At 37.2% G+C, this 27,707-nt stretch overlaps 1 protein-coding gene across 12 annotated transcripts in view; it reads right to left on the bottom strand.

Annotated features, from left to right (window-relative positions):
* Nucleotides 1-27,707, bottom strand: part of ESRRG (estrogen related receptor gamma) — a 643,046-nt gene that overhangs the window by 125,241 nt on the left and 490,098 nt on the right. For all 12 annotated transcript variants that reach the window (XM_050780447.1, XM_050780458.1, XM_050780479.1 and 9 more), the window contains one exon: nt 27,339-27,455. In XM_050780447.1, the coding sequence (XP_050636404.1) occupies nt 27,339-27,455 (117 nt within the window). The remainder of the gene's footprint in view (nt 1-27,338; nt 27,456-27,707) is intronic.

Here is a 27,707-nt window from a genome sequence, read left to right as displayed (position 1 = left end):
AAGTTGGTCTCATGGTTGTAGCGAGTAAAACGATAGTTACCAGAGGCTGGGAAAGCAAGGGGGACAATGAGAGGTTGGCTAATGGGTACAAACATACAGTTAGAAGGAATAAGTTCTAGTGTTTGATAGCACAGTAGGGTGACTATAGTTAACATTAATATATTCTATATTTCAAAATAGCTAGAAAAGAAGATTTGAAATGTTGCCAACACAAATAAATAATCAATATTTGAGGTGATGAATAGGCTAAATACCCTTCTTTGATCATTATACCGTGTATGTATTTACTAAAATATCACACATATCCCATAAATATGTGCAGTCATTACACATCAATAAAAACTTTTTAAGATTAAAAAATATTATTTTTAGCCCTTATAATTACTTTACAATGTAGGTACTGTTCATTCCATTCCATATAGGTGACGACTTTGAGTCTCGACAAGGCTATACGGCTTATTCAAGGCTCAGAGCTACTAAGTGGTACAGTCAAAAGTCAAACGCAACTATACCTTTGTTCTGGCCTAGAACCTTTCTATGCATCAACCTATGGCTGGATACTTTTTCACAAATTTAAATTAAAAAAAAGAAAACAAAACAAAAAGTTTGGAGGTAAAGGGAGGGAACAATGAAAACATTCAAAAGGAAGAAAAGAAATTAAAAACAAGAAATGTATTTTCCCAAATTAGCCAAGGTTTATAAAAGACATCAAAACAGCAAATATCTTTTAGTCTGTTTTAATTGTCTTGCTTTTCATTTGCTTAGGAAGGAAGGTTATAGCATGTACTTATGTATCTGTTGATGAGAGTCCCACTTCCCACCACAAGACAACTAAAGCTCAAGACACTTGCTAGCCTCAAACACAGCAGTGAAGGGATAAGTGCTCAGTCAATCAGAAAACCCTGCCTGATGTCTGAATATGAATCAAAGAGGAGGGGAATGTTGAGAATCCACTCCAGGGCCCACTGCAGCAGCAACCAGTGCCCAGTGATAGTGGCTCCTGTGGTGGCCACAGCAGTGTCCTTAGGGGGATATTCCTGGGCACTAACTTAACTGTGGTTCAGCCACTCAGCTTCCTGCAGTCCCCGCCTGTTCCTGAGGCAGTTTCTTTCGTATTCCCATCTATTGGTAAGCCTCTGATCCTCCTGTCCATATCTATTCCTTTTCTGTTTAACTAACATCAATTTATATTGATTGCAAGAACCTTGACTGGTAAAACAGTGTAACAGAACATATGGCCAAGTGATAATATACTCTTTTGTCAGAGATTTTTTTTTTTTTTTTTTTTTTTTGAGACGGAGTCTCGCTGTGTCACCCAGGCTGGAGTGCAGTGGCCCGATCTCGGCTCACTGCAAGCTCCGCCTCCCGGGTTTACGCCATTCTCCTGCTTCAGCCTCCGAGTAGCTGGGACTACAGGCGCCCGCCACCACGCCCGGCTAGTTTTTTGTATTTTTAGTAGAGACGGGGTTTCACCATGTTAGCCAGGATGGTCTCGATCTCCTGACTTCGTGATCCACCCGCCTCGGCCTCCCAAAGTACTGGGATTACAGGCTTGAGCCACCGCGCCCGGCCTGTCAGAGATTTTTTTCCTCCATTTTCTCCATCAAAGAGAACAATCCTCTAACTAGATTACAAATGAATAAACCACAAAATAAAATAATAAGTGAGCATCTACACACTTTAATAAGTGTCAATTTTCTTTTATTAAAAAGAATTAAATCACAGGGAAATCACATCCAGACTGCTAGAATGATATGCTCATGAAAGTAAAGAAGCACTTTTCTTAATCTCAAAGAAAACGTGGGAATAAAAGAATCCCATCTGCAGATGTGACCAAGTCTAGATTCTCTGGAAGAGAGGAAACAGAAAATTTTATAAGCTATAGATCCTGATGTGTATCCCTTACCAAATTTTAGAGTGAATTAAGTTGAAAGCCCCATGAGCAAGCACGCGTTCACTCAAGCACACAATAGTTGTCTTTTGGTGGTGAAGTTTTCTTCCTCCCTCTACTCTGCATTTTCCACACTCATTTTCTATAACCAATAGTAGTTAATCCTTTAAAACAGAAGAAAAAACTTAAAGGTCAAATCATATCATACCATAAAAAATCTCATCCTTTTTTGATGGAGTTATTGTCCTAGCAGATGAGTGGAATACCACAGATATCTTGACAGTGCTTTCTACCAAGAACTTAGCAAAATCCACATGAAAATCCTGTAGACAAGACAGAAACATGCGGAGTGGATGATAGTAAATTTAGAAGAATTTAAGGCTAAATGAGATTCCAGTTAGGCACTCTCACAGCTGGATGTGCTATGTGACTCAAATGTTGTCTATTAATGAATTGATGTCAATTTGCAGGGGAGGAGAACTCCAGAGGGGAATTAGAAACTTTTATAAAATGAAAATGTCAACATTACTTATAAGGACTTGAAGACAAAGAATGCAAATGCAAATTGATTATATTTGCAGGTGACCCAAAGAAAAAAATACTTAGCTTATATAGGATAGCAAAGCTATTCTAAAGGTTATCATTCAAGGAGATTTCTTTAAATGTAATAAGGCTAAATTTAAAGTTCAAGGTTGGGATGATAAATCAATTAGGGAAATAAAGAATAAGAGAGTGAAAACTAGAAAACAATTCAACAAAAAACACCTAAGGATTGAAGCCAATGAGAAGGTTAATAGCATGAATAATATAGAGAGAGCTGTTGCAGCCGAGGGATCTGGGTAAGCAATATCGAGCATTAAAACACCACTATTTTGTGCAGGTCTGAGAACCATGCTTTAAAGAAGAACATTTATTATGTAAAAAATAATGAAAGAAAGCAACCAGAATAAGGGGTCTGCAATTAGTTTTTGGAAGGAGCTAAAGACAAAAGATAGCTTAACTTGGAAAAGCATGAAGTGGTGGGAAAATGAACAATTTCTGATTTTTAAAGTACTAACATATGCACAGAAGTATAGACACCTGTGTGACCACAAGGCAAAAGTAGGGATGATCAGCTGATGTTCAAAATAGGCAGTGGAGTTATTTATATTTAGAGGCACAGCTAGCCAAATAGATTAGAATCAAAAGTAACAGCACTGTTAAGTTATTCCATGGAGCTAAGATTTTATTTTTCTCTATCTTTGTGTCCAGGGGCTCTGTCAGAACCTAAAAGACTTAAAGTAAAAGGAAAGTAGTATTTCTGGAATGTGTGACCACTAAAGTCTATTAAACGGCAAGGAAATCCTCCAAAGCAGATTTTCTAACCCATTTTCAAGGGACTTGTTTCCAGAAGGGAAAGAAATGTTACATATGATGTAACATATGATGTAACAAAGAAATGTTACATATGATGTAACATATGATGTAACAAAGAAATGTTACATATGATGTCATGATTTGGTATGGAAAGCCTTGTTCTTTGTGGATGTCAATAACAAACATCTGGAATCCAGATAGGAACAACTAGTTTGTAGCTACAAATTTTAAGATTGTATCTGCAAACTTGGAAACCTCTTAATTCATAGGTGCCATTTTTTAAAACACATAAATTTCCTGGTCACTCAATCCTTTCTCTTTCACCAGGTCCCTCTGCCTCTACCTCCCATGCACCCCACCCCTGAATTCCCTTCCCTTTCTTTTTGGTCACATTGTATCTGGTTCTTACTCTCTCAGTTGCCAACTCAGCTTCCTCAACACATCTCAGCCCTGCTTACTTCTACTTCCACTCTGCTCCATCTAGTGGAATGCTGATTTTTACAGTGTGGTGCCAGCTTTTTTTTTTAAGTAATACTCTACTTTGCTGGGCAGGGTCAAAAAATAAACATTGAAACAAAACCAAACTTTTACTTTTGATAGATAAATTACGTATCGTTTCCCAAATACCTGGATAGAAACCAGAATTCCACAAGCATGCTTATGTGAAGAAAGTGGAAAGGTGTTCAATCCAGTCGCAGCATTAGTCTTAACAAGGGCTACTCCATCAAGAAATAAAAGGCAAATGGTTATTTTCTCTGTTATTGCAGCTTTGTTAGCATAGTCTTCTTAATGTAAATTATTGGATAATTATGAAATATGCTCCAGGGATCATTAAGAAGTTTTTTTTTTTTCCTTGTACTGAATGATAAAAGTTAAACTATTAAGAAAATGAAAGTATTCCTATGCTGGTATTTGCATTTACAGTATGCAAGGTATACTTGGAACCATGGGAAAATTAATTTCATCACAAAGGCATGGGTATGATTCTCTGGAAGACATATATTCCTCTATCTAGATAGTGATTTTTACAATATTCATAGGGTATAAACTATACAATCAACCTAGAGCTTGATGGTGTACTTTCTTCAGATGTATCCTGATGAATCTGAGTATAATATCTTCACGTTTGGAATAATGGATTTTTAGAGCTAGAAAGTATCTTAGAGTCTAGAATCACAAATGTTAATTTATATCCTTGCTATACTTCCAGTGTACACTCTGAATACAAATAACTTGGTTGAACCTGATAGGATCCAATCTTTATTTGTTTATTTATTTATTTGTTCATCCATTCATTCACTTTAGAGACAGAGTCCCACTCTGTTACCCAGGCTGGAGTACAGTGGCACAATTATAGCTCACTGCAGCCTTGCACTCCTGGGCTCAAGCAAACCTCCTTTTTCAGTCTCCTGACTAGCTGAGATTAGAGGTGAGAGCCACTGTGCTTGGCCAAGGATCAAATCCTAAAGACTCAAGCTAAAACCAATTCGGAGTAGATTCCTTCATGATTTTATTTCTGGAGTTGAGAAATATGTGAATAAACATGGGGCCAATTATTATCATCAAACAAATGAAAAGTCTTATTTTTAAATTCGATTGGGGACAGAAAGATCATAGAAATCAACGAGGAAGGAAAGAAATAAAATTCATTCCAAAAATGAGAGCAGGCCTAGGCATACCCTACCCTCGTGCCAACACCATTGGTTCAGTCATTCATTCCCCCAAGTTGTAGCCATAGTGTTCCTCCTAAAACATAAATCTAATCTGATCCCAAACAAAAAAAAGCAAAACCTTCAAAACTTCTCGTTAACCTCAGGCAAAGTCCAAAACCCTTAAGTGGATTTCAAGATCCTTCATTATCAAGTCCCTGGCTCCATCTTCATCGCTAGTAACCTGCCTCTTCACATCATCCATGACCCTTTGGCCATTTGTAACAACTCTCATTTCCTCAAAAGAGCAAAACTCTCTCTCAGCCTCTGAACTTGTGCAACGACTGACCTCTCCACTTGGAATACCTGCTCTCTTTCCCTACACCCCTCACGAGTTCACGTCTGCTCACTCTTCAGGTCTCACTTTGCACATGATGAGACTAGGACAGATGCCCTTCCTTTGTGCTCCCATGCCACCTTGTCCTGTTCCCCACAGCCAGTTATATGGCACACTCTTCAAACTCCTGTTCACTAGAACTCTCTACCACCGAAATTACCACTTGGAAAAAGAGATGGTCAATATACCTTTGCTGAATAAGTCAACGTATAAAGGAAGGAATGAAACCAAGACATCAGAGAAACATCAGCACATAAACCAATGAGCTGACAGTGGACAACTTCAGGGTTGTTTTATTAAACACAAAAGTGGGAAGGAAACTTTTTTTTTCTTAAACATAAAGTATAAAAGCCACATAATTTTGCCCACTGGTTGTATATAGATATAAGACACCACTGTGAGAAGCAAATTTAGGACATAGTTAGCAAGTCAAGTCAGAATGGAATAACTACGAAAAATAAGTAAAATTTCCCTACTACACTTATTATCTCCAATGTCTAAGTCACTCTCTGGGGAGAACTTGGCTCTTATATAGGAATGCTAACTTTTTTTCACCAGAGCAGACTCTAATCAAGTGTGTAAATGCTGCAATACACCAAATGGCAGAGGAGAAATAATGTTTCTCTTGTGGGTTCCTGTAGTGTCTTACCACCGGGAAGTAACTTGCACACTGAACATAACAGGGATCATTAGAAACAGTTATGCAAAACTTATGAACAGAAATACCCTTGCTTTATGTGAAGGTTAGAATTTGATGATCTTCTTTTGTTGCCCTTGGCGTAGAGACTTAGGCAAAATACCAAGTCATACCCACAGTCACAGAGCTCAAAGGAAGAGAGGGAAAAAGCCAGTTTACAATTCCTCTGGTTGTCTATTGTTGGCTTCAAACACTGTTTGAATAATGTCCCCAAGTTAATTCTTCGCTTGTAAAAATTTTAAAAGAAAAAGGACCACACATACACGGTAATTTTTGAGGCCAACTGCCTCCCCACAAATTACCCACAAAAGTGAAAACTTTTGTCACCACCATTTTAAGTAGAACCCTGGTGAAGTCACTGAAAACACTGGGGAAATAACTTGACTTTTAGGCACACAATTGCTTTCCTTATCACGAAGTCAGGATTAGATGACAAACAAATACTAGGAGAAGTGCTGTGAAAAACTATTTGCTTCATGACAGCAACATTTATGAATTTTTGTTTGTAACTTTCATTCTTTGTGATCAGAGAGACTTCAGTGCTCTAAATCACAACCATAGACTATCGGCCTGAATTATTTTTCCGTTCGACATAAAATGATCACTGAATTACAGTTATACTTTGGAAGTCGTGTCTACCTGCTCATCAAACTCCATTTTGACAATTTTTAAAACTGTTAGTGAGACTAACACATGTGCATGCACATGTGCGTGTGAACACACACACACACACAAAATTAAATCTTATAGGAAAAGGCGTCTACTTCTGCCAAATTTCAGCTGGGAACAAATTTTTATGGTTAGCTAATAAACCTGCTGAAAACAGGGGTTGATAATGGAAACCCTCCCGAGCCCTTAACTACAGTGTGCACGGCTATAATAAAAAGAATTAATGCAGTCAATTTGTACTACTGTTCTTGGAACAAAAAACCCTATTTCAACCACAGTCTTTTCAACAGCTGATTGGCAGCCCTGTCCATTTCCCCTCTGCAGTGTTGTCAGGAGTCTTCAACATGATAATGAGCCTGTCACCATATTCAAATAGCCCTGTGACAGCATGTTTTGTGAGTGTGACGTCCACTGCAAAGGGTCTGTCAAAAAGCACCTTTCAGAAAATGAAAAGAGAATGCTGTCCTGATGATAAACCTAATTTCTCCATAGATAAAAGAGTGAGATTTTTCATCAGATTTTGTCAGTGTTGTGTTGCATTTATCTCTTCAAATGTTCCTGTTTTCTTTTTTTAAATATACATAAATTTAGATTTGTCAGTGACGGGGAAAAATGATGATGAAACACATTTTCTGTTCTAGGAAGCTGAGTCCACCAGGTTACAACAGAGGGAAAAGAAAAAAAAAAATCCTGATACTTTTCTATCACATTAAAAATGGGTAGAAAAGTAGGAGGCTAACTTGTTAACTCCTCACCTAATAAACTTCCAAGCATGGAACTCGGATTCTGTATGCGTCACTCATAAGGCCAATTGCGTCCCCAAAAATACTCACAGGAAGTTGCTATGTTCAAACTGTGTATCTATACAGTCACTTTTCTCAGCGCAGATGAAAATCTGCAACCATGTTAGTAGCAAGGAGAAAGCTCTTACTTCAAGATTCGCAGGCTACTTATTATCTTGGTAAATAGTGTTTGTTTTATGAATACTTGGAAAATGCATTTACATCATATTTCAACTCATTAAAGATTTCCGTGTGTGACTAAGATGTTTAGAAGTACTATTGTCAAGGGAAAAATAATTATTCTTGTGTTATGAGGACTTATAAATAGCCCAGGTTCTCTAGAACATCATTTAATTTTCTTCCTTTGTTCCCTCTCCAATGTAGACCAAATCTCAGTGTGTTCAGTATTAATGCAAAAGCCTAATTTAGATGTTTCCTCAAAAGGGATACAGGTATGTGTATAAGTATATACACTATATATAAAATACATACCACACATGTTTATTTATTATATATGTATATGAAATATACATTCATACATAGGTATACATACATGTACACACACATAGTAGAAAGAATATGAAAGTGTTTATTCTTTGTGAATATTAGTGTCTCAGAATTTAGTACACACACATAGTAGAAAGAATATGAAAGTGTTTATTCTTTGTGAATATTAGTGTCTCAGAATTTAATAAAATTCACATCCATGTGCCCAAGGAAAACTGAGAAGCTCTCTGGCTTTGACAGTGGAAGAGGTGGGACAAGGATTGGGATGAGGAAGCAGTGGGGACAGGAAGCCAGCAAGAACTGTCACTCTTTCCCTCCTGAGGTGCCATCCATATCCCCTTAAGCAAATAAACACATGCAGGAGGTCCCAAAGGCTTCTAAGAAAGAAAACATAGGTAGGAATGTAAATCTAATGCTTACTCTATTTAAAATTCTGTGACAATAAAAGAATCATATATTTTAGATAACACATACTCTGTCTAGTGTAGTACTATGTCATTTAATTCACTAATATGCCTATATTAAACTATATCAAAACACTTTTTTAAAGATATTACCAAATATACATAATGTTGTGTCTCCCTACCCTGACTTTAGCTAATGGCTCACTGACTTAAGTCTCATTTTCAAAGCAATATTTTCTTTCACTCATCTGTTCTATGCAACTTATGTATCTATAGGTGATGATAGCATTTGTGAAACAATGATAGCATTTTTGCCATTCATAAGCAAGAAAACAACTGGAATTTTCATTCTTCCAGTTTCAAATAAAATAAACACAGTCCTAGTTATATCTCCTTTGAGTGGAAGTCTGACGATGCCAAAAGGACCTAAGAAAATGAAAATTTCATGTTTTTGTATGTATCATAGATATAAAGCTGACATGACTAGAACGTTTTCTTAACGAAAAATTAATATATTTTGGTGGTTGAGGAGGGGGATCTCAATTTTTGCAATAGAGGTTATCCTGGGTATACCAGGAAGGATTAAAATTTAAAACACAAAATAGAGATTTTTGTAAAGGTATGATTTACCTGTACTAGTCAACAGTTAGTGAAGCTAAAATTATTGAAGACATTTTAGGTTTTTTATTTTTTTTTATTCCAGAGTAAGAAAAGGCAGCAAAGAAAAAAAAGGGGGGAGGTTCCCCAATATGTGTAAAGTCAATACCCGAAAGTAACTCATTGAGAATCAGCAATAAATTTGACTGATTTTAAGTTTGTCAGCTGGAGGGAACTGTTATAAAGCCAATAAATAGAGCTATAGACAGCCGGCTTTGTATAATATCCTTTTCCTTTCCTAAATGTTTAAACTACTGGTTCATTTGGGATTTTTTTTTTTAAAGAGGAAGAGAGAGAGAGAGAGGGAGAGAGATCTCAAATTGAGCTATCCTCAACATACAAAGCAAATTTCAGAATCTTGAAGACTTTCATTGTCTCTGAAAGTCATTGTCACCACCCTAATCCCCTCATTAAAGCTAAAGAAATGCTGGGATGGCATTAAAATGAATGCAAACCATTTGCAGCAATCTCCTGCTCACACCACCTCCAAATGAAGGCAGGCACATTGCATAATCCAGGCAGCAAGAGCTCCTGACAGGTGGATGATTTATGCTCATAGTCAGAAGAATCAGAGGGCCTGCGGAGGAGACAGCATGAGCAAGGTGGTGGCGAGACAGATGCTCTCAGTGGGCTTGCAGGGGCTGGCAGGCTCCAACTAGTTCAGGTGCAACCTGGACACTTTAAGTGCTGAACTCCTATTGCCTAGATTCCAATACTCTGATATGTCATTTGCAATATTATATGCAATGTACATAATGAATAAACTGTCAAATCCAAGCAAGCATTGTACACATGCGCATATACCTCTTACATACATAGATGTTATGTACACAATGCCCCAGCACATAAGTGAAAGGAAACCTCTTTTTGTCAAACGATGATTATGATACAGATGTAAATATTCTATACCTTCAGGATCCCCAGTTCTGAAAATATTTAGCCCAGGTATGGTGAGTGGAGAGTGACAAGATTTCCTAACAATTGGATCAATATTAAAGATTGCACAGTGGGATTAGGAGAAACACACCTCAGCAGAAAACCGACATTCCTGTCAATTATATTAATTATTTTTCAGATACATGACATGCTTTCATGACTTTTTATTCTGAGAAAGAATTTGAGTATTTCAGAAGAAAATTAGTAAGAGATGGATAAAAGGAAGAATCCCTATAGGGTTGAACTGCTTTGAGATCAATCTTTAAAATAGTTTTCCAGAATTTCCCTCAATAGCTCCAAACAATAACAATTTGGTAAAAATTATGGTATTGGTTAAAAGGGTAGATAAACCTAATTACAGTTATTGACGACAAATTACTGTGACTCCAATCTCTAACAGAAGGTATTAGCCAGCATTTTACTGGTCAGCAGTACACCACCAATGGACAAAGAAATTGACCTCATAGATCTACATAGAACTATACAGATCATTCCTTTTCCATGCTCAGCCCAGTATCTCTGAAGCATAAAGCTCCAGGCATTAGTGAAAGGGATAAGCTTCCAAATGTACAAGCTTCGGGTTATCTTGGATGAATGTGATTTTACTTTCAACTCCTAGATACTGTAGGGTCAAAGGTAGAATTGCCAATGAGAATTAAAGATCCCTTTAATTAGATAACAGTATTCAAAGACTTGTAAATTCCCAAGAAGCCACTTTGCAAAGCAAGAGTTACAGTGTTCTCCTGGGGGAAAAGATGGGCAGTGGGCTTTTTTTTTTCCTCAGCTATTCACCACTATGAGAGAATTTTTGAAAAGAACAAAATGGAATACATTGTAAGTAATTCAGAATGCCTCCAGACTTTACAATTCTCCCTAGAGAAAAAACTCAGACAATTTGAAGTCTTCACAAACTGCATCCAAATCCTTTTTCTAACTTCATTAAGCTCCAGTACTTAAAAATCGTTCATAGCAAGTACTTTAATTAGAGACGAGCCAGTGCAGAATAGCTGGACAGGCAGTGCATCCACCCAGTGAGCAGACTGCCCAGGGGGGACAGTCTCCACCTCACTGATGCAACTGGTGAAGGGACAGACTGGAGTGCGGATACATTTCTTCCTTCCCCAAAAGAAAACAGGAGGATGCGTGTGGGTTGGTGGGTTACAGAGAAAGATTCAAACATCATTCTGGCCTCATCAGTATTCTGGCAGTTTACCATTATATATACAGAAAAAGAACAGAAAGTGTGTTAAAGAATGCAAGTTTTAAGGGGAACAGAGAACAAAGTCATCTGCACTATGGAAGCCTATTTTTTTCTTTCTTTGTTTCCCCTCCTTTTTCTCTCTCCTCCCTCCTTTTTTCTTTGCTCTCTCTCCGCTCTCTCTCCACCAATCCTCCTTCCAAACCCCATACTTTGAGACTGAAACCATGAAACCATTGCCATGAGAACTGTAGTGCAGGCACAAAACCAGCATCAAAGGATATAAGTGCCACACAGAATCCTGATATGCTGCCATTAATTTGATATTCAGGGGTCAATACAAGGGTGAAAAGGTAGCAGGGGAAGGAGAAAGAGCAGAGAAGAGAAGAGAGGGAAACAATCGCTATGCATGAACAATTTGTACTTGCTGCGTCTCTGGCTAGAATAATGTCTTTCAGGCAGAACTTGAGCAGGCAAGTAAAGAGCTCACAGGTTCTAAGTTACCTGCAGCTTTGAACCCAAGTTGTTTAGAGATTTAAAAACAACAACAATAGCAAATGGTTTTCAAGGCACAATATGGTTGTTAAATATTCTAGGTGGTGGTAGAAGCACTTTCTTCACCTATAATATGTCTTTTTTATCCTGAAATGCTAGAACTGAATGAACAGATTAGCGTGTGCAAAAGTAACTGTAGATGCCTTCATAAATTACACCTGAGAAAAAGTTAGCAATGTCCGGATGAGAAGTGATTCCATGGGTTCAAGGTTATTTGTTTCTGGTCCATGACAGACTTTCTTGCTGTCTCCCCACAATCCACTGAGGGGTCTCTGTAATTCTGGCAGGTTTTGCTGACCCTGCCTGTCACCTTCAGCTCTCCTGCACACAGGAAAGGGTCTTGGGCCAGAGTCACACAGAGCATTATCGGGGACCTCTGATCCCAGCGAGTCACGGACAGCGAGCAACGTGAAGACAACCTAAGCCTGCTGTGAACATAGCACTTGGTCATTTCGGAGGGAAAAAAATTCCAGCAAGATGACATTTGAGACCAAGCAGAACCGATTCATCTTTGGTGTAGCTATGCAAGGTCCTAAACATTTGAGCAACAAAATAATAGTGATGATAATAACAACGAATATTTACAGAGGACTTAATATTTATCAGGCACTGTGCTAAGTGTTTTGAATACATTATCTTATTTAATCCTCAGAGAAAACTCTGTAGGATAGGCCATTATTATTATCACTATTTTACAGACTAAGAAACTGAGGCTAGAGACATTAAGAATCTTGCCAGGAATTGGTGACTTAACAGCAACCCCGGGCTGTCTATTAGCAAATTCTATGATGTTATTAGTATGCTATGTGGAATAATGTGTTTACAATACAATTCCAAATGTATTCTCTTCATTTTTCAACTATGTTTAACCTGTAACTTTGTAAGATATTATACTACTTACTGAAATTTTGCAATGGGAGAAGAAATTAATGACCATAATATTTTCCTCCATTTTTCTCAGCCTTGAGTTTCTTTAAAATACCCAGCCCTGAAGAAAAATACAAAAGCCAAAATAAAGAAAAAGAATAAGGTATGCCTTAGCACTTCATGTTAGAGACTTTTTATCAGTGATCTCTCCCATTGTGATCGAAAAGAGACAGTAGCAAAGGCCCTGCAACTAACCTCTGCTTCTCTGGCCCATTAGCTATTTTCCGATGTGCAAATCACTGCGGTCTCCCAGGACTGTTTAAGAGTTCAGCTGACTACAGCACTGTCTCCTTTTGGGTTTCCAGTTAAAATCAATGCATTAACTGAGGCTGCGAGTTAGATTCTGGAACTGCAATTTAAGTAAGACAGGTGAGGAAGGGAAGAATTCCTAGCTTTACAAGCTTGGGAACTTTCAAAGAGGCCAGTTCCTGAGTAGCATTAAAATAGAAATAGCATTACTTGTAAAAGCTGGGGGATTTTGTTCTTTCCTATCTTAACAAAACTTTTGATAGATTTTTCTCTGCTGGAGCATATAACCAAATAGTTAAAGATTTGTGAGATAACCGGGAGATTCTCTAACATTTCTTAGGCACCCAGGGTTTGAATTGAATTTCTGTTCCTTTTACTCTGTCACCATTAGTGAAGCTTTATTTTTCTACACTATCCCCTCAAGATCCTAATTAATGACTGCTGGGGAGACCCGCAGACATATACAGAATCGTTGAGAAGTACATTTGTTCACGGACCACAAATTTGGGCCAGTCGTCTACAGAGCATGAAAGTGATGCTACAAATGGAAAATGAAATAATCAGACAACAACCTGGACAGCCTCTCGGGGACAGACGCTGGGCAATGGCAAAACCTCTTCCGCTAAACAATAGGCTATGATAGTCTACACGGAAGGGGTGCCGTTCAGAAACATACATAACTCAAACATTATTGAAACCGTCTCTATGATAAAGCAGAAATACTCTCTACAGACATTCCAGCAATCACATTCTAGTCCTGCAAAGAGCAATATTTACAGAAATCAGATGTTCTTGTTATTGCACAGCTCTCCTGTTTTAGAATGCCTATATTCTAAATGATTCTGGAATTTGTAACAGCTCCGGAACCAAGACCATTCCCTAAAATAAAGGTCTCCTGGCTCACAAAAGGAAGTAATAGCAGAGAACAGCAGCTTCCACATGACTTAAAGGATATTTCACCTTTTGACACTCTGGTAAGATTAAGAGAAGAACCAAAAGACTTCATTATAAATATCAGTACAGCATATGAGCTTCAGAGTCAGAGAATTTCAGATTGAATCCTGGCTTTACCATTTAATAGATGTCTGATCTTGGGCAAGTTATTTATACAAGTTATTTAGAATAAGTCTTAGTTGTTATCTCAATTATATTCACTAACTTATCACATGTCTATGGAGAAGACAGATTAAAATCAACATTATTCCTCTTTTTTTCTTTCTCCTTTTTTTGGATACCAATTGCTATATTATCAGTGTAGTCAATATACTTTTGATAAAACAAGACTTCTAAAATACAATTCTGTCATGGTCATATGAATATAAAAGAAAACTTGTTCATAACACATATATGAAAAATTTCTAAAAATCATTATTTAAGAAAAATTATTCCTGCACCCTAATTGTAAAAATGCAATTGAAAAGTATACTGAAGTATGCTTTAAAAAGAAAATAAAGTCATATTTTATTGAGTGCCTACTATGTGATCATTATTGTACTAGGTGCCATGAAAGACTAAAATACAAACAGTTCCTGTTCTCAAGTTGTTTATGCTTTGCTCCATGAGACATCCCAAGTGAAGAATGGAATACTAAAAATTAATAATGCCTATTATTTTCCTAATGCTGTTGTTTACCAGATACTGTACCAAGAATATTACATATATTATCTCATTTAACCCTGAAAGCTATCCTTTGATGTTTGTATAATTACAATCTCCATTACATAGGGAAGGCTTAAAAAGGTAAAGTAACTTGTCTGAGATGACACAGCTAGTAAGTAGTAAAGTTTACAGTGAACCCTGAGTCTATCTCCGCACTATCCAATACAGTAGCCATCAGCCATTGGGGGCTATTTAATTTAATTTAATTTAATAAAAATTAAATAAAATTAAAACCTGACTTCTTCAGTTGCATTAGACACATTTCAAGGGCTCAATCAATAGTCACAGACTCCATTTGACCCAGAGTCCATGCTCTTTATCTTTATGTTCTATTTCCCTCTGTGGAAAACATGAAATTAAATGCTAAACAGTATGAAACTGAATATAAATGCTGGTGAAATCCTGAAAAGGGTAACATCTCTGTTATTTTAAGTCTTTAGGCTTATGAAGGATCATAAACTCCATAAGGATAGAAACTCTTTTTGTCCATGTTCACACAGTGAATTGTCTGGAGCCAGCTCTCAAAATACACTTGTTGAATGGATGAGTCAAAGATGGATGAATAAAAGTTTGGAGATAGACTTACAATGCGTATTATTTGGCCTGATAGCTAGAAAACAGCTCCTGGGCAGAATAACCTCACCCCACCTCTAGATGTTGTAAGGAACACGATGTACTTCTGCCATAGCAGATAGAAATATTTACACAGTTCAAACCAGAAGGCATGAATCCACGTTCCTTCCAAATACTTCCAAGTTATGTATGAATTGATGATAACTTAAGACTGGCTAAGTTCAGAGTAATTGCCATTCAATTGGCTTCAAATATACTAATGATCATGATAATGTTGATACTGAAGAACCAAACAGGCTGGGAGACAAATGCCTAAGAGAGCAGAGAGGTGAATTAATGGGAGGCAGGAGTAGGGAGGGGACCATTATAGAAGTCACAAGTTTGGAAATCACCAAATGATAGTTCAGTAGAGTTGTGAAGAAATTTGGCTTTTAGAGGAAACTATTAGAACAACAACAACAACAACCCCACCTCCACAAAAAGAACAAACTTAATGGGGTGGAGAGGGTGAAGGGAGAGAAAGTTGCATTTGCTCCAAAACTTCTGTGTGAAGATGCGTGGTTGGGGGATATTAGTTGGACAATCCAGGGAGAAGCCACTAAATAAGGGCTCAGGTGGCCCCAAGGAAAACACTTATTATAGTTGAGAACTGAGAGGTAGGCCAGGCAAAATGGACTTGACCTCCTATGGGGGCAACATGCTGGCTTGAACTGGGACACAAAACTGGAAATTGGCACAGAAACAAGATCTAAGTAGAAATACATATTAAGTTAAACCGAGTAATGTAAATTACCTCATTTTTACACACTCTATTCCTTAAATTTCCCACATCCCCAAGATACATACAAATGCTAGTAAAATGGTACAGACATAATAAAATTATGATTATACAGCCTATGTAGAAAAGATTTAATAGATGAAAATATAATTCTTGAGAAAAATAGGAAAGGAATTTTGATCCTATATACACACAATCTTTAGAGAAACAGGTTTACCAAAGGGCAATTGCTCAGATACCCTCCCTTTGGGTTTTGCCATAGGTCCCATTCTCAGACAGTCATCTATAAAAGAAGAGTATCTTACAATTGGGGCTTTTAAAATAGTAGAAATCCTGACATTCCTGTCAAAGGGCTCTGTAATGCTTCCTGCTTCCAAAACCATTTCCATATCACTCTCTTCTAATGGCATGATTCATATTCATGTCAACTTGAAAAAGCATTGAAGGCAAAGTAAGGTAAAAACGAATTTACGTTGTGGATAATCAGCTGAAATCCATCACACCTGAGGGTCAGTTACTACTGTGCTTGGGCTGTGCAATCTACTTGGGTAAAACTGAGTGGAGTGGCAGGTCCTGATATTTGTTCTGGTAGCCACAAAGCCACACTAGCTCTCAAAAACACAATCTGCCATTCACTTAAGTCTGGTTTGCCAGCAAGCCCAAGGATGGACTCCCCACTAGTACCATCAGGCTCAGGGAATTTGGCTAGCACTAGGCACCTCAGACTTCTGCCAGCTAATTGGCTTTGGGGAAGCCGCTGACCTACTCTCCACTGAGTGGCTTTTGTGAACCTGGAACCTAGCCTGCTTCTCATCATTGATCAACCTTGGCCAAGCCAGCTGGCTTGTTCCTTTGCAGACAGCTTGCCTTAGGGAAGCTGGTTGGTGGCTCCTCAACCTACTAAGTGAGAGAGAGAGAGAGAGAAGGCGAGAAAGGATGAACTACAGAACAATCTCTCAAAAAATGACCAGCGCTCAGTGTCAGATGAGGGGGACTTAGAGACGAACAAAATCATGCCTAATAATTGATATATTAATAGGTGGAGTAGAAGTCTGCGTAGCCTTCACCAGAAAGGTCACTAAGAATTTAGGAATGGGGCCCAAATGAAATAAAACCATGAAACACTTCATTAAATGAGTCTTATTCAAATGTATACCTGAATTCCTTTAGTTACATTCAAGCACAATGTCATCATCATCGATGTCACGTTGATATACGTATGCATTGGTAACAAGGAACAAAAATCTGTTGTTTGGAGGCTGGTGTGAAAAAAAAATCCACATTAAACAGAGTCCTATGTGGTTCTGGCCACCCCTCACCACTTACCAGGCTGGCCTTCCAGTGCCTCAGCAAATGTTCAAGCAGGTTTCCCCCGCTTGGGGCTAAATCCATCAGGGATTTTTTATAATCCAAAAAGAATAAAAATATGTAACATATTAGATAAATGCTGGCTTCCTATTTCAAGTTCACAAATGGAAATGACAATTGGGGACAATCAAATAAATAATTAACTTTTAATAGTATCGAAGAAAGCTAAAGGAACTGTTTTTTAGGATTTCAGTCTTTCTGCCCTCTCTAAAACAAATGCAGAGAGCACAGATTTATTCAGCTGAAATAATTTGTAGTGCTGCAACTGGTTAGTTCACATTAAAGATTCTATCTACTTCACTTCTAATGTAATTGTGATTTTAAAATATATACATAAATATAAAAGTTTTGGAGAAGTAGGTATGCAGGGAGTATGTGATAGTCTTCTAAGAGCCACACAGATTAATGCAGAATCATGGACAAATTGTGAAAACATCAGAACTTCAATTTTCCCCTTTTATATAATAGATGAGACGATAATACTCCAGTGGTACACTATGGCCATATCCTCAAAACAACTGAGGCAGATGGTGCACAAAGTCAGTGGATCAGATTCATTCCTCTCTACAAAAGCATGACTTATAAGAAATGTGGTTCTGGAGTTCATTTTCTAAAAACTCAGCCAGAGACTAAAGCTATGCCACAAGGCAAAATTTCTCTCTATGTTCCAATTTGGATTTAAATAAGATGTCATGCACTGACAAAAACACAGACCCGTAAATAGAATTCCCAGGAATTGAACAGCTTCAGTATTACTGATGTTTATTTACGTAGTTTGCAACTGTTAAGTTATTCCAAAGTTTATGTTGGGATATCAGGACTCTCAGAGTGGGAAATCACTGTAAAAGATAGTCTGGTCTAATCCTCACATGATACTTGAACTTGTTCCCTACAACATCTCTCACAGTGCTGGGAAACTTATTGCCCTCCAACACATTTCATTCTATTTCTGGACATTAAGTGAAGAACTCAAAGCACTGAAGTGAGCCCTAGTTCCAAAAAAGGGGGATGGGTTACTTAAGTCATCTTTTAAGAGTTCAGTACCTCATAATACCCATAGCCTCTGAAGAATCCCAAGCCAAATAATACATGAGTATTCCTGAAGTTCTGAAAGAATAACTACATTAAATAAATGTACAGCAGAGGCAGTAGAATCAAAATACCTGCTACAGAACCTAGACTCCTTCATACCCTATGAGAACTTTGGAAGGTAACATAATCTCTCAAAGCTTCCCTTTCCTCTGTGAAATGGGGAAATAGTTACCACTGAGGTCATTGTAAAGATTAACAAACCCCAACAAAAGCACATAGCACACAGCCTAATGTAAATTCAGCTCTCAAAAATCTGTGTTATTAGTCTTACCTTCAAAATCTTTCCTATTCATTTTGAGACTGACTATTCAAGTTTCATACCAAAAAAACATGAAAAAAATCACCATCTAGTAATACAGTATCCGTACATAAAATAACTTGTTGTGGTACCTTAAGTACATTCCCAAATGGCTTAATGTCAAGACGAAACTCACAAAGAAGGTGCTCTTCGCTATTGCTTATATTATAACTTGGGAGTTTTGTTTAATACTCTGCATTAATGAGGGAGCTTCTTAGGATAATATTACAATAGAGAGTGCAAGAAATACCTGTGAGGTCAATGCAGTTCTATTAACTGTCATCTAACACAGAAATATTTTCCTTGAATACCATTAAAGCTTTCTCCTTTTCTTTGTTCTGCTTTTTGAAGGCAGTAGGAGCCCAAATTTCCCTACCAATAATTTCTGTTTTCGACTTGGCAGCATAATGATACTAGACTTGAGGAAAAAAAAATCACCTTGGCAATGTCTTCTTCAGAAGTTTTTACAAAAGATGTTTTGTTAGGATAAATTATACTAAGTAGGCTCTTTAACTAAGCAAAAACAAATCCACTTATAACTAAATGACCTGAGTAGCTTTATGTTTTTTAAAGAGAACCTACCTGGAAAACACTATGCTCTTTAAACGAACATTTTATTAAAATGGAAAATATGAAACAGAAGGGTCATTAGACAAGTAAGTTGCTCTTTGCTACTCCTGCTGATAGGGTAAACTCAGAAGACTCTCAGAGTTCCCACCGCCATATATAAATCACGGCTCAAGCTGTGGTTGCAACAAAAGAGCTCTGGGATAATTTTTCTTTATATCCTGGGGGCTCAGGCCACCTGATTAGAGAGATGTAATGGCAGTTAAATGAATAAATGTATAATTTGTGCTCTCTCATATATGCGTGTATGTGTGGACATGCACAAATTGACTTCTCTAAAAAGGTAGAAACAGAAAATATACCCCATGGACTGTGTTGGGATCATTCAGAATAAATAGAGCATCTGGACAACTAATTCCCTAATGTAAAAGAAGATCTCCATACTCCTACTATTTCTTCCACCCAAGGATTTCCTAAACATTAGGTCAGCACTATTAATCTATGAGTCAGAGCAAAAGATGAAGATCTTTTATTTCATAGAGACTGGCAATTCTTGATGGATTTAAAATAATTCGCCAAGAAGCTGGGCAAAAATGAGCATGACCCTTTTGACATACAATGTCCTCAACCTTACTATTTGATCTTCACCACTCCTGATGTACATTGCCTTCTCTAACTCACGATCAGTCCAATACTCTAGCCTGCTCAGTTATCCCCTAAAGACATTTTCCCAGACCAATCGCCATCATTATCTCTGACTTCAGTGGTCCCATCAAACTTTAGGTGAGAAGCCTGGTTTCCTCAGAAGAGAATCCTAAGGAAAAGTCACCTCCTAAAGAATGTCACTTATTTATATACCTTAAGCTCAAAACCCCTCGTTAGACTAATAAACTCTGTTGCTTATTGGGATCTCCAGGACGTTTTCCCATTTCCTCCAACTGCCAAATAAGTATTCAGGTCACTCTTGGTCTAACAACAGATGCAGGCAATCAACCCAACTAAGGAGCAGGAAAGACCCCTTACTGGGCCAAGGCTGCAACACAGCTTGGCGTAGATACAGGATGGTCCCGGGCATATGACACACATGGCTTTTAATCCCATTCCCACTTTATCTGCAGTGGAACCATGGGCAAGTCACTAAAACTCTTTGACCTTAGGTTCCTTATCTGACTAATGAGAATCTGACACCCAGGGTCCCACTTTCCTATACTGGGTAGGGTCATAACATGATAATTAAATCTTAATACCATGTATTGTCTCACCACAAATGATGACTTATTCCAAATGCCAATTTTCAACCTCCGCTTTTACTTCATCTGAAACATGGGCACTCACAACTCTACTATATTGTTTACACTGCCTATCTGGAATCTTCATACTGTGTGTATTTTCTAGACTTTCACAAAGCGGGGAAAATATGCATACATAACACTGAGTACCTCTGTAATTAAAAGATACTTTATGTTTTTGTCTTTCTTTTTCTTTTTCTTTCTTTTTTCTTTTTTTTTTTTTTTTTGAGACAGAATCTCACTCTGTCCCCCAGGCTGGAGTGCAGTGGCACGATCTTCACTCATTGCAACTTCCTGTTCCCAGGCTCAAGCCATCCTCCCACCTCAGCCTCTGGAGGAGCTGAGACTACATGTGTGCGCCACCACACCTTGCTAACTTTCTGCTTTTTATTTTTATTTTTATTTTTTGTAGAAAAGAGGGTTTCATCACGTGGCCCAGGCTAGTCTCAAACTCCTGTGCTGTCCCACCTCACCTCAGCCTCCCAAAGTGCTGGGATTACTGGCATGAGCCACTGCACCTGGCTGAAAGATACTTTAAAGAGATCAAATCAAGTATGAAAATCAAAAATGGGTATCAATAAAACACATAACTATCTGATTTGTTTTGCTTGTTTTAATAACTTATCATTTCCTCCAGAGGAAATATTTAGAAGCCATTTATAATTATATAAGCCTGCTCTTCTCCTTTCCTACTGCTGTCAATATTTTTATTTAAAAAGTAACAATAAAACTTCAAATAAGATCTGACTGGTAGCAATCACAGCAGTCTGTGTTGAGATTTCAGATGCCCACAGAAATCAAACCATACTGACTGCACTTCAATATATTGACAAGAGCTGGGAGGAAATGTGAGGAAATAAAGAGCGAAAGTTTTTCAAACACAGGCAAAAATACACAATCAGTACTTCAGTTCCTACTTATTTAAATACCTATTAATTGCTCTACTGTGCCTTCAACTCTCATGTCTGTTAACTTTGAAAAAAATAACATATTTCTTGCTCCGCTAGGAAGATGAAAAGCATCAGAAGAATTTTCAGTTAAGACAAAATTCACAAGTAGCACATCTCGTTATCCATATTTATCAAACCAGAGCTCCTATGGTAGTTCCAGCTTCATTGATGTAGTCATCATCATCATCATCATTGTAATTATAAGTCTCTTGGTGTCATATATTGGAATAATGTTTCTATAGGCATTATATCATTTTTAATACTATATATATAATTTCAGATTAGAAGGGGTAAGAAAGAATATAGTCTAACTGCTCCCCTGAAGATACAGGAATGGAGACTCTTAGAAATGAATGGACTTGCTCCAAATTACATCACAGTACTAGGTAGTTGAGAAATCAGAAATAAAAGCTAAAGCATAGGCCAAGGCGCAGTGGCTTATGCCTGTAATCCTAGTCTTTTGGGAGGCCAAAACTGGAGGATCACTTGAGGCCAGGTGTTTGAGAACAGCCTGAGCAACCTAGTGAGATGCCATTTCTACAGAAAAAGTTAAAATAAAAGTAACATGGTGGCATGCACCTGTAGTCCCAGCTATTCAGGAAGCTGAGACAAGAGGATCACTTGAGTCCAGGAGGTCAAGGCTACAGTGAGCCAAGATCATGCCACTGCACTCCAGCCTAGGGGACAGAGCCAGACCCCTTCGCAAAAAAAAAAAAAAAAAAAAAAAAATGCCCACAAAACTTTACTTATGAAGTTAACAGGATTCTTACAATTCTCCTTGCTCATTTTAAAATGTGTGCCACTTTTCCATTTTCTTTGGTGGAACATTAGCTTTCTCCTCCTCCTCTGCTGTCTCTTCTTCCTCCTCTTCTTTTCCCTTTCAAGACAAAGGAGTAAGTTCTCCTTTCTGAAGCTAAACCAGTAATTTTAAAGCTTTCTTCACCTGGAATGTTGTTAGTGAAAACCTCTGCTTGGGTTAAAGCCCCTTTTTTTCCTTTTTACACTGTTGTCTCTCTTCTTTTGACCTGAGGTCAGATATTAAAGACTAAATTTCCTCATGAAATTTCTGAGCAAATTTTCATTTATTGATGTGCTTCTATAAAAAGTTTGGAAAGCACCCCTAAGGCCATTGACATTGCCAATGGATAACAAATTACATGACCTTGGGTTGGTCTAGCAAGTCAAGTTCATAGCGTCACCTGCTAAGCATGTACTAGACCCTGTATCTACATTAAATCTCTTGGTCTTCACAAAAACCTCACAAAGTAAGTTCCACCTTCAGTCTCATAGTTATAAATAAATAGGCTAAAGTGAGTGAGTCTTAGAGAAGTTCTTTTACTTGCTCCAAGTCTCAGAGGTGGTAGAACCAGGGCTTGAATCTATGAGCCACCTGGCCCCGAATCTTGACCCTTAATCTCTCTGGCCACAGTAGCTAATGTTGACCTGGTCCTTACACTAGGCCACATAGTATGTTAAGCTCTCAACCTGCAATATCTCATCGGATATTTACAACAATTTGTTTTCAAATACTATTAGTGGTGCCATCATTTTACAGATGACAAAATAGGAGATTAGAAAAGTTAAGTAATATTTTTTTAAGGCAAAAGTAAAAGCACACTTTTCTGGCATGAAATAACAAAACTGGTCCTCTAAGTTGCCTCATTTCATCTACACTTTGGCATGCAGGCTGGCCTGGCTAAAGAATATAATGTGAGTGAATGTGAGACTTTTGCTCACCTGCAAGAGTAAAAGAAAAATATTTGAGCTGCCAGGGTGAAAGCCATCGTGCCAATAAACATCAAAACAGCCTTTAATCCTTTGATCAGTGAATTCTATACCTAAATAAAATGATTATTGCTTTCATAAAATGTCTCTGTTTGCTACTGACAGAAAGCAAACTGAGCTAGTATGTCCTGCAATAGCCTTTAAATAACCAAGGAGAGAGATCAAAATAAAAATAAATCTTGACCAGATTTATAGGTGCACCTTGATTAGTTCTTGTTATTTTCCTTCAAATAAGCAATACCTGAAAAAAATGAAAAGGGAATGTTGAGACCAGATATCATGTAATAGATGGGCTTTCTCTGACATACAGTATGGTATAATGACAGAAAAAAATAATGCTGGCCCATCATTTGTGACACTTACCAGCTAAGTAGAGGAGAGAGAAAGACAAAGAGGATTTTTCAGGATGCTGAATGGTGCCACTACTTGGATTTCAACAAATTATCATTTGTTTTACTGTACTTCTCAAAGTTTTGTTGTATTGCAGCATTTTGTTGCTTTCTCTAAGACAACACATTTTCCTTTTCTTCAACTGGTACAATTTTTTTGAAAAATTCTAACATTAAAATCAAATGTAGTGTATTCAAATATAATTCCATTGCTTGCTAATGAGAAAGCATATCTTATAAGAATTTTAATTACGTACAATGTGATGAAACTGGAGTTGTTTACCTACTAAGCCATCACTTTCTCCTTCACACTCCCACCAACGCTCAGATATCTTCTCAAAGTGAGATGCCATAATTAATAGAAATGCCAGTCAATAGAGCTAAAGATTATTATTTGAAAAACAGTATAATTCTCATTTTTCTATAAACTACCCTTTTAATGAAAACCTCATTTCCTTCAGGTCACACTTTATCTACAATGGATTTGGCTAGTTGAATAAAAATACCTGTTAAAGGAGAGAAAGTTCCCATCAAAGCTGTTGAAATCTGATTTCATTCCAGATTCTAGAACTAATGTTGTTTTTTGTTTAAATAGATTTTGTCTGTCAATTTCCAGACCTGCTGTGCCATCAGCCTGTATGGACTGCTGTGGTCAACACGGGGGTTGTAGCAGCAAATTTTATTATGGACTGGTAATTGAATTGAACAGGTTTACATTTGAATAGATTTACTACATCATGATCTCTGACATACTGCATGGGACTGAAATCCCTCTCCATCCATAAAGATACATTTAAGACAGTATTATTCTCTCTAGGCTTAGAAAGCAAGTCTTGAACCAAGGAGATGGCCAAACATAATTGTGCATTTATATGCAGGGTACCGTGCAATATTTCACTGCATTTTTTAAGTACAGAAGAAAAACAATATTCCATATTTACTCATAACCATCCCATCCTTTTGATTTGGTGGTTGTGGGAGGTGGGGGGAGGTGTTAAAGAACTGATATTTTGCCATCGAAGTGGGCATTAAGAAGTAAAGGAAAATAAATTATTATTTGAGTATATCAGCAACAGCAGCAATTCCCTAGAAAACAGATACTTGCTTGATAACAGCAATTGAAGAGGTGTGAATTATAGATAAGCACTGTCCCATTCACTTTCATCAACAATGTTTAATTAAACACAGTTCACACCTCTTCATTCACTCTTACTGCCCTTCAGGATTGTTCCTGCTAGAAATCACAATGGAAAAAAATATTTAAGGAAAAATATCTTCTTTAAACCTGGAAAAACAAATGGTGTGTAAATTATAGCAGTAAATCAAGCTAATAAAAAATTACATATTCCTAGAATTCGAGAAGTGTCTCCATGTAATTCAGTATTTCAAAATAAAACCTAAATCTAGATCAATACCACATCAATACAAACTGTTCATTCTTGTATTAATTTTAGAACTTCTTAAAAATGGATTTGCTTTTGAAAAATAATCATTCCTCAACTTTCAAGGATTTGAAATCACTCTTAATTAAGTCTTTTTGATTGAGCATAAGTTTAGTTTGAGTCTCTACAACGAAACTAAGTGGCAACATAAATATAATTAAGGCCAGAAATTGACTGTCAATCACTGATCACTAACTTTCAGAAATATGTTTTGTTTGTTACTCTGCTATAGGGGTTAAAGCAATGGTTAAGATAAAGGACTCCACTTCACAAACGTAAGCTACCACCATCATCCTAACTGAAAGAAAAACTCTGTCATGTGGGTTGGGTGGTGGTTGTTTTAATTATATGTTTTCCTTTATCAAAATTGTCCTTCTGGCAACTTCACGTAAGTTTTCTCTAGCAAGAACCACCTAATCTGTCTTTTCCACTGTCATATCACTGGAGCCTGGAATAGTGCCTGGAATATGGGAAGACCTTAGTACATATTCAGCAAATGGATTACAAACATAAAACATGTTAACTCTGAAAAATCCTAAAAGGGTCAAAGGCTATACCGTAAAAAGTACCCCCATCCTCATTTTCATTCACCAATGTGACACTGTTACCAACCTTTAGGTATCCTTCCTTCCTTCTACTTCTCCATGTATACACATGTGTATATCCATCACAGTGTGTACAATGTCTGCCAGCCATTCTCCTTTCCATCTCTCTCTACATACATATATATATATGTGTATACACACACACATTCCCATACACACACACACATATATATAATGAATCATACTATTAAAAAACTTGTTCTTATATATTATTTACTTAGTAATGTATCTTGGTCATCTTTTTGTAAAACTTTATCATAACATTATACACTTCTTTGTTTATAGCTCTTTCTCAAGGGAAGAGCAAAGTTGAAGACTAGAAGAATTTAAGAGGGTCTTCTTTGTTCCTATTTGATAAGTAAAAGTCAGAGAAATACGATGTGAATTCCATATATCCAAACATAATCTGATCCACTCATCTTCCTATAATATTGTTCACAGTAAAAATCTTGAAAGAAGAACAAATCAGGAAAAATTATGACACCACGTGACGGCACTCACTCATTTACACTCTGATTCACTGTTGGTGAATTAATATGTGAGCCTATTTGGATTTAAAAGTTAAAAAATAGGGGATCTCACCGCCAGTAGTCGTGGCCGAGTGGTTAAGGCGATGGACTAGAAAAATAGGGGATCTCCAGTAAGAACAAAATATAATAATAGGACAAGCCCCAGAAACAAAGCATAGTTCTGTGATGCAACAGAAGTTATACATTTAAATATTTAATGAATCTAATTTTCTGTTCAAACATTAATTACCAACATTTCATTGTGTTACTTTATAAAACTGTGTTCATTTCAAACCTGGTGAATTTTCTGAAGAAAAGGAAACAGAAAATTCTAAATGCAGCATGTAAAAATGCACATTTACAAACACACACACAAGTACAGCAATGCGTAAAAGAACAAAAACTGAATCACAGGCCTCACAAAGTAAAGAAAACATTTTATCCATCTCCAAGCTAACATGTGAGTTTCGCTAGAAATGCTGAAATATACAAATATTTCAGGACCTTTGACATGTGTGGAATAGTTGAGCGGCATCTAGAATCAATGGGCTCAGTTCCTGGCTCCACCAATTATAAACTGTGTGAGCTTAAGCAATTTGTTTAGCACAGAATACACGTCCCTGTTACTATTTTATGTTTGTTGTTGTTATCCCCAACTGAAAGCAAATAGAAAGCAATTTTAATATCATATTTCAAGCCATTTGTAATAGAAAATAAACTCTAAAAGATAAGGTTGGGAAAGAATAAAGAGTGCTTTAAATCCAAGATTAATTAAAAAAAAAAACAAAAAAAAAAAAAAAAACACTCTCTGTAAACCCAGTAATGAGAAGAAAACCAAAAATTCAATGGCAGTAGCCTCTTGGTTTGTCTTTATCCTTTGCTTTCTGCAAATTGTAAAGAAGAAAAAAGCACTACGGTCAAGCATACCTGGTGTGTTTGGCTGTACATCTGCTTCTCCTACCTTGTCCCGTCCTGTCAATGTCAAGTGGTTAGCCATAAGTTATCAGAAAGTCCAGGTATAAAGGAGTATTCTGCCATCAGAGTCAGGGTACTTACTGTTAACCTCATCTTTTTCTGGTTTCTCTAAAATTGGTGGAATTTTTTGCCTCCCATCCCCACACCAAAATCAAAAGCTCAGGGGCACTAGAAAAGAGCCTTACCTTCTTTCAGCATGCCCACTTTTAAACACTTCATGAAGCGGCAAGCCTGGCAGGATTTACGTCTGCGCTTTGTGATTTCACATTCATTCGTGGCAGGGCAGCTGTATTCTATATTGCCTATGACACAAGTTTGAAGAAAAGTTGTCAGATTTGCAAGATCCAGAAAACATTAGCATCCCAAAGGCAATGTCAACTCTATTATTCTTACTCCCCCACCCCGAAAAATGTCACATGAGACTCAACAGAAATCTCACAAATACCAAGCTAGATGTTCTGCTATAATCACAAAAGATACGTGGGGCAAGGAGAACACACATGGCAAAATGCTTCAATAGATGAACTTTAAAATTAGCCTTCAAAACATTATGC

Source organism: Macaca thibetana, chromosome 1 (genome assembly GCF_024542745.1).
Source record: "Macaca thibetana thibetana isolate TM-01 chromosome 1, ASM2454274v1, whole genome shotgun sequence".
Lineage (NCBI taxonomy): Eukaryota > Metazoa > Chordata > Mammalia > Primates > Cercopithecidae > Macaca > Macaca thibetana.
This window is presented reverse-complemented; position numbering and strand designations above follow the sequence as displayed.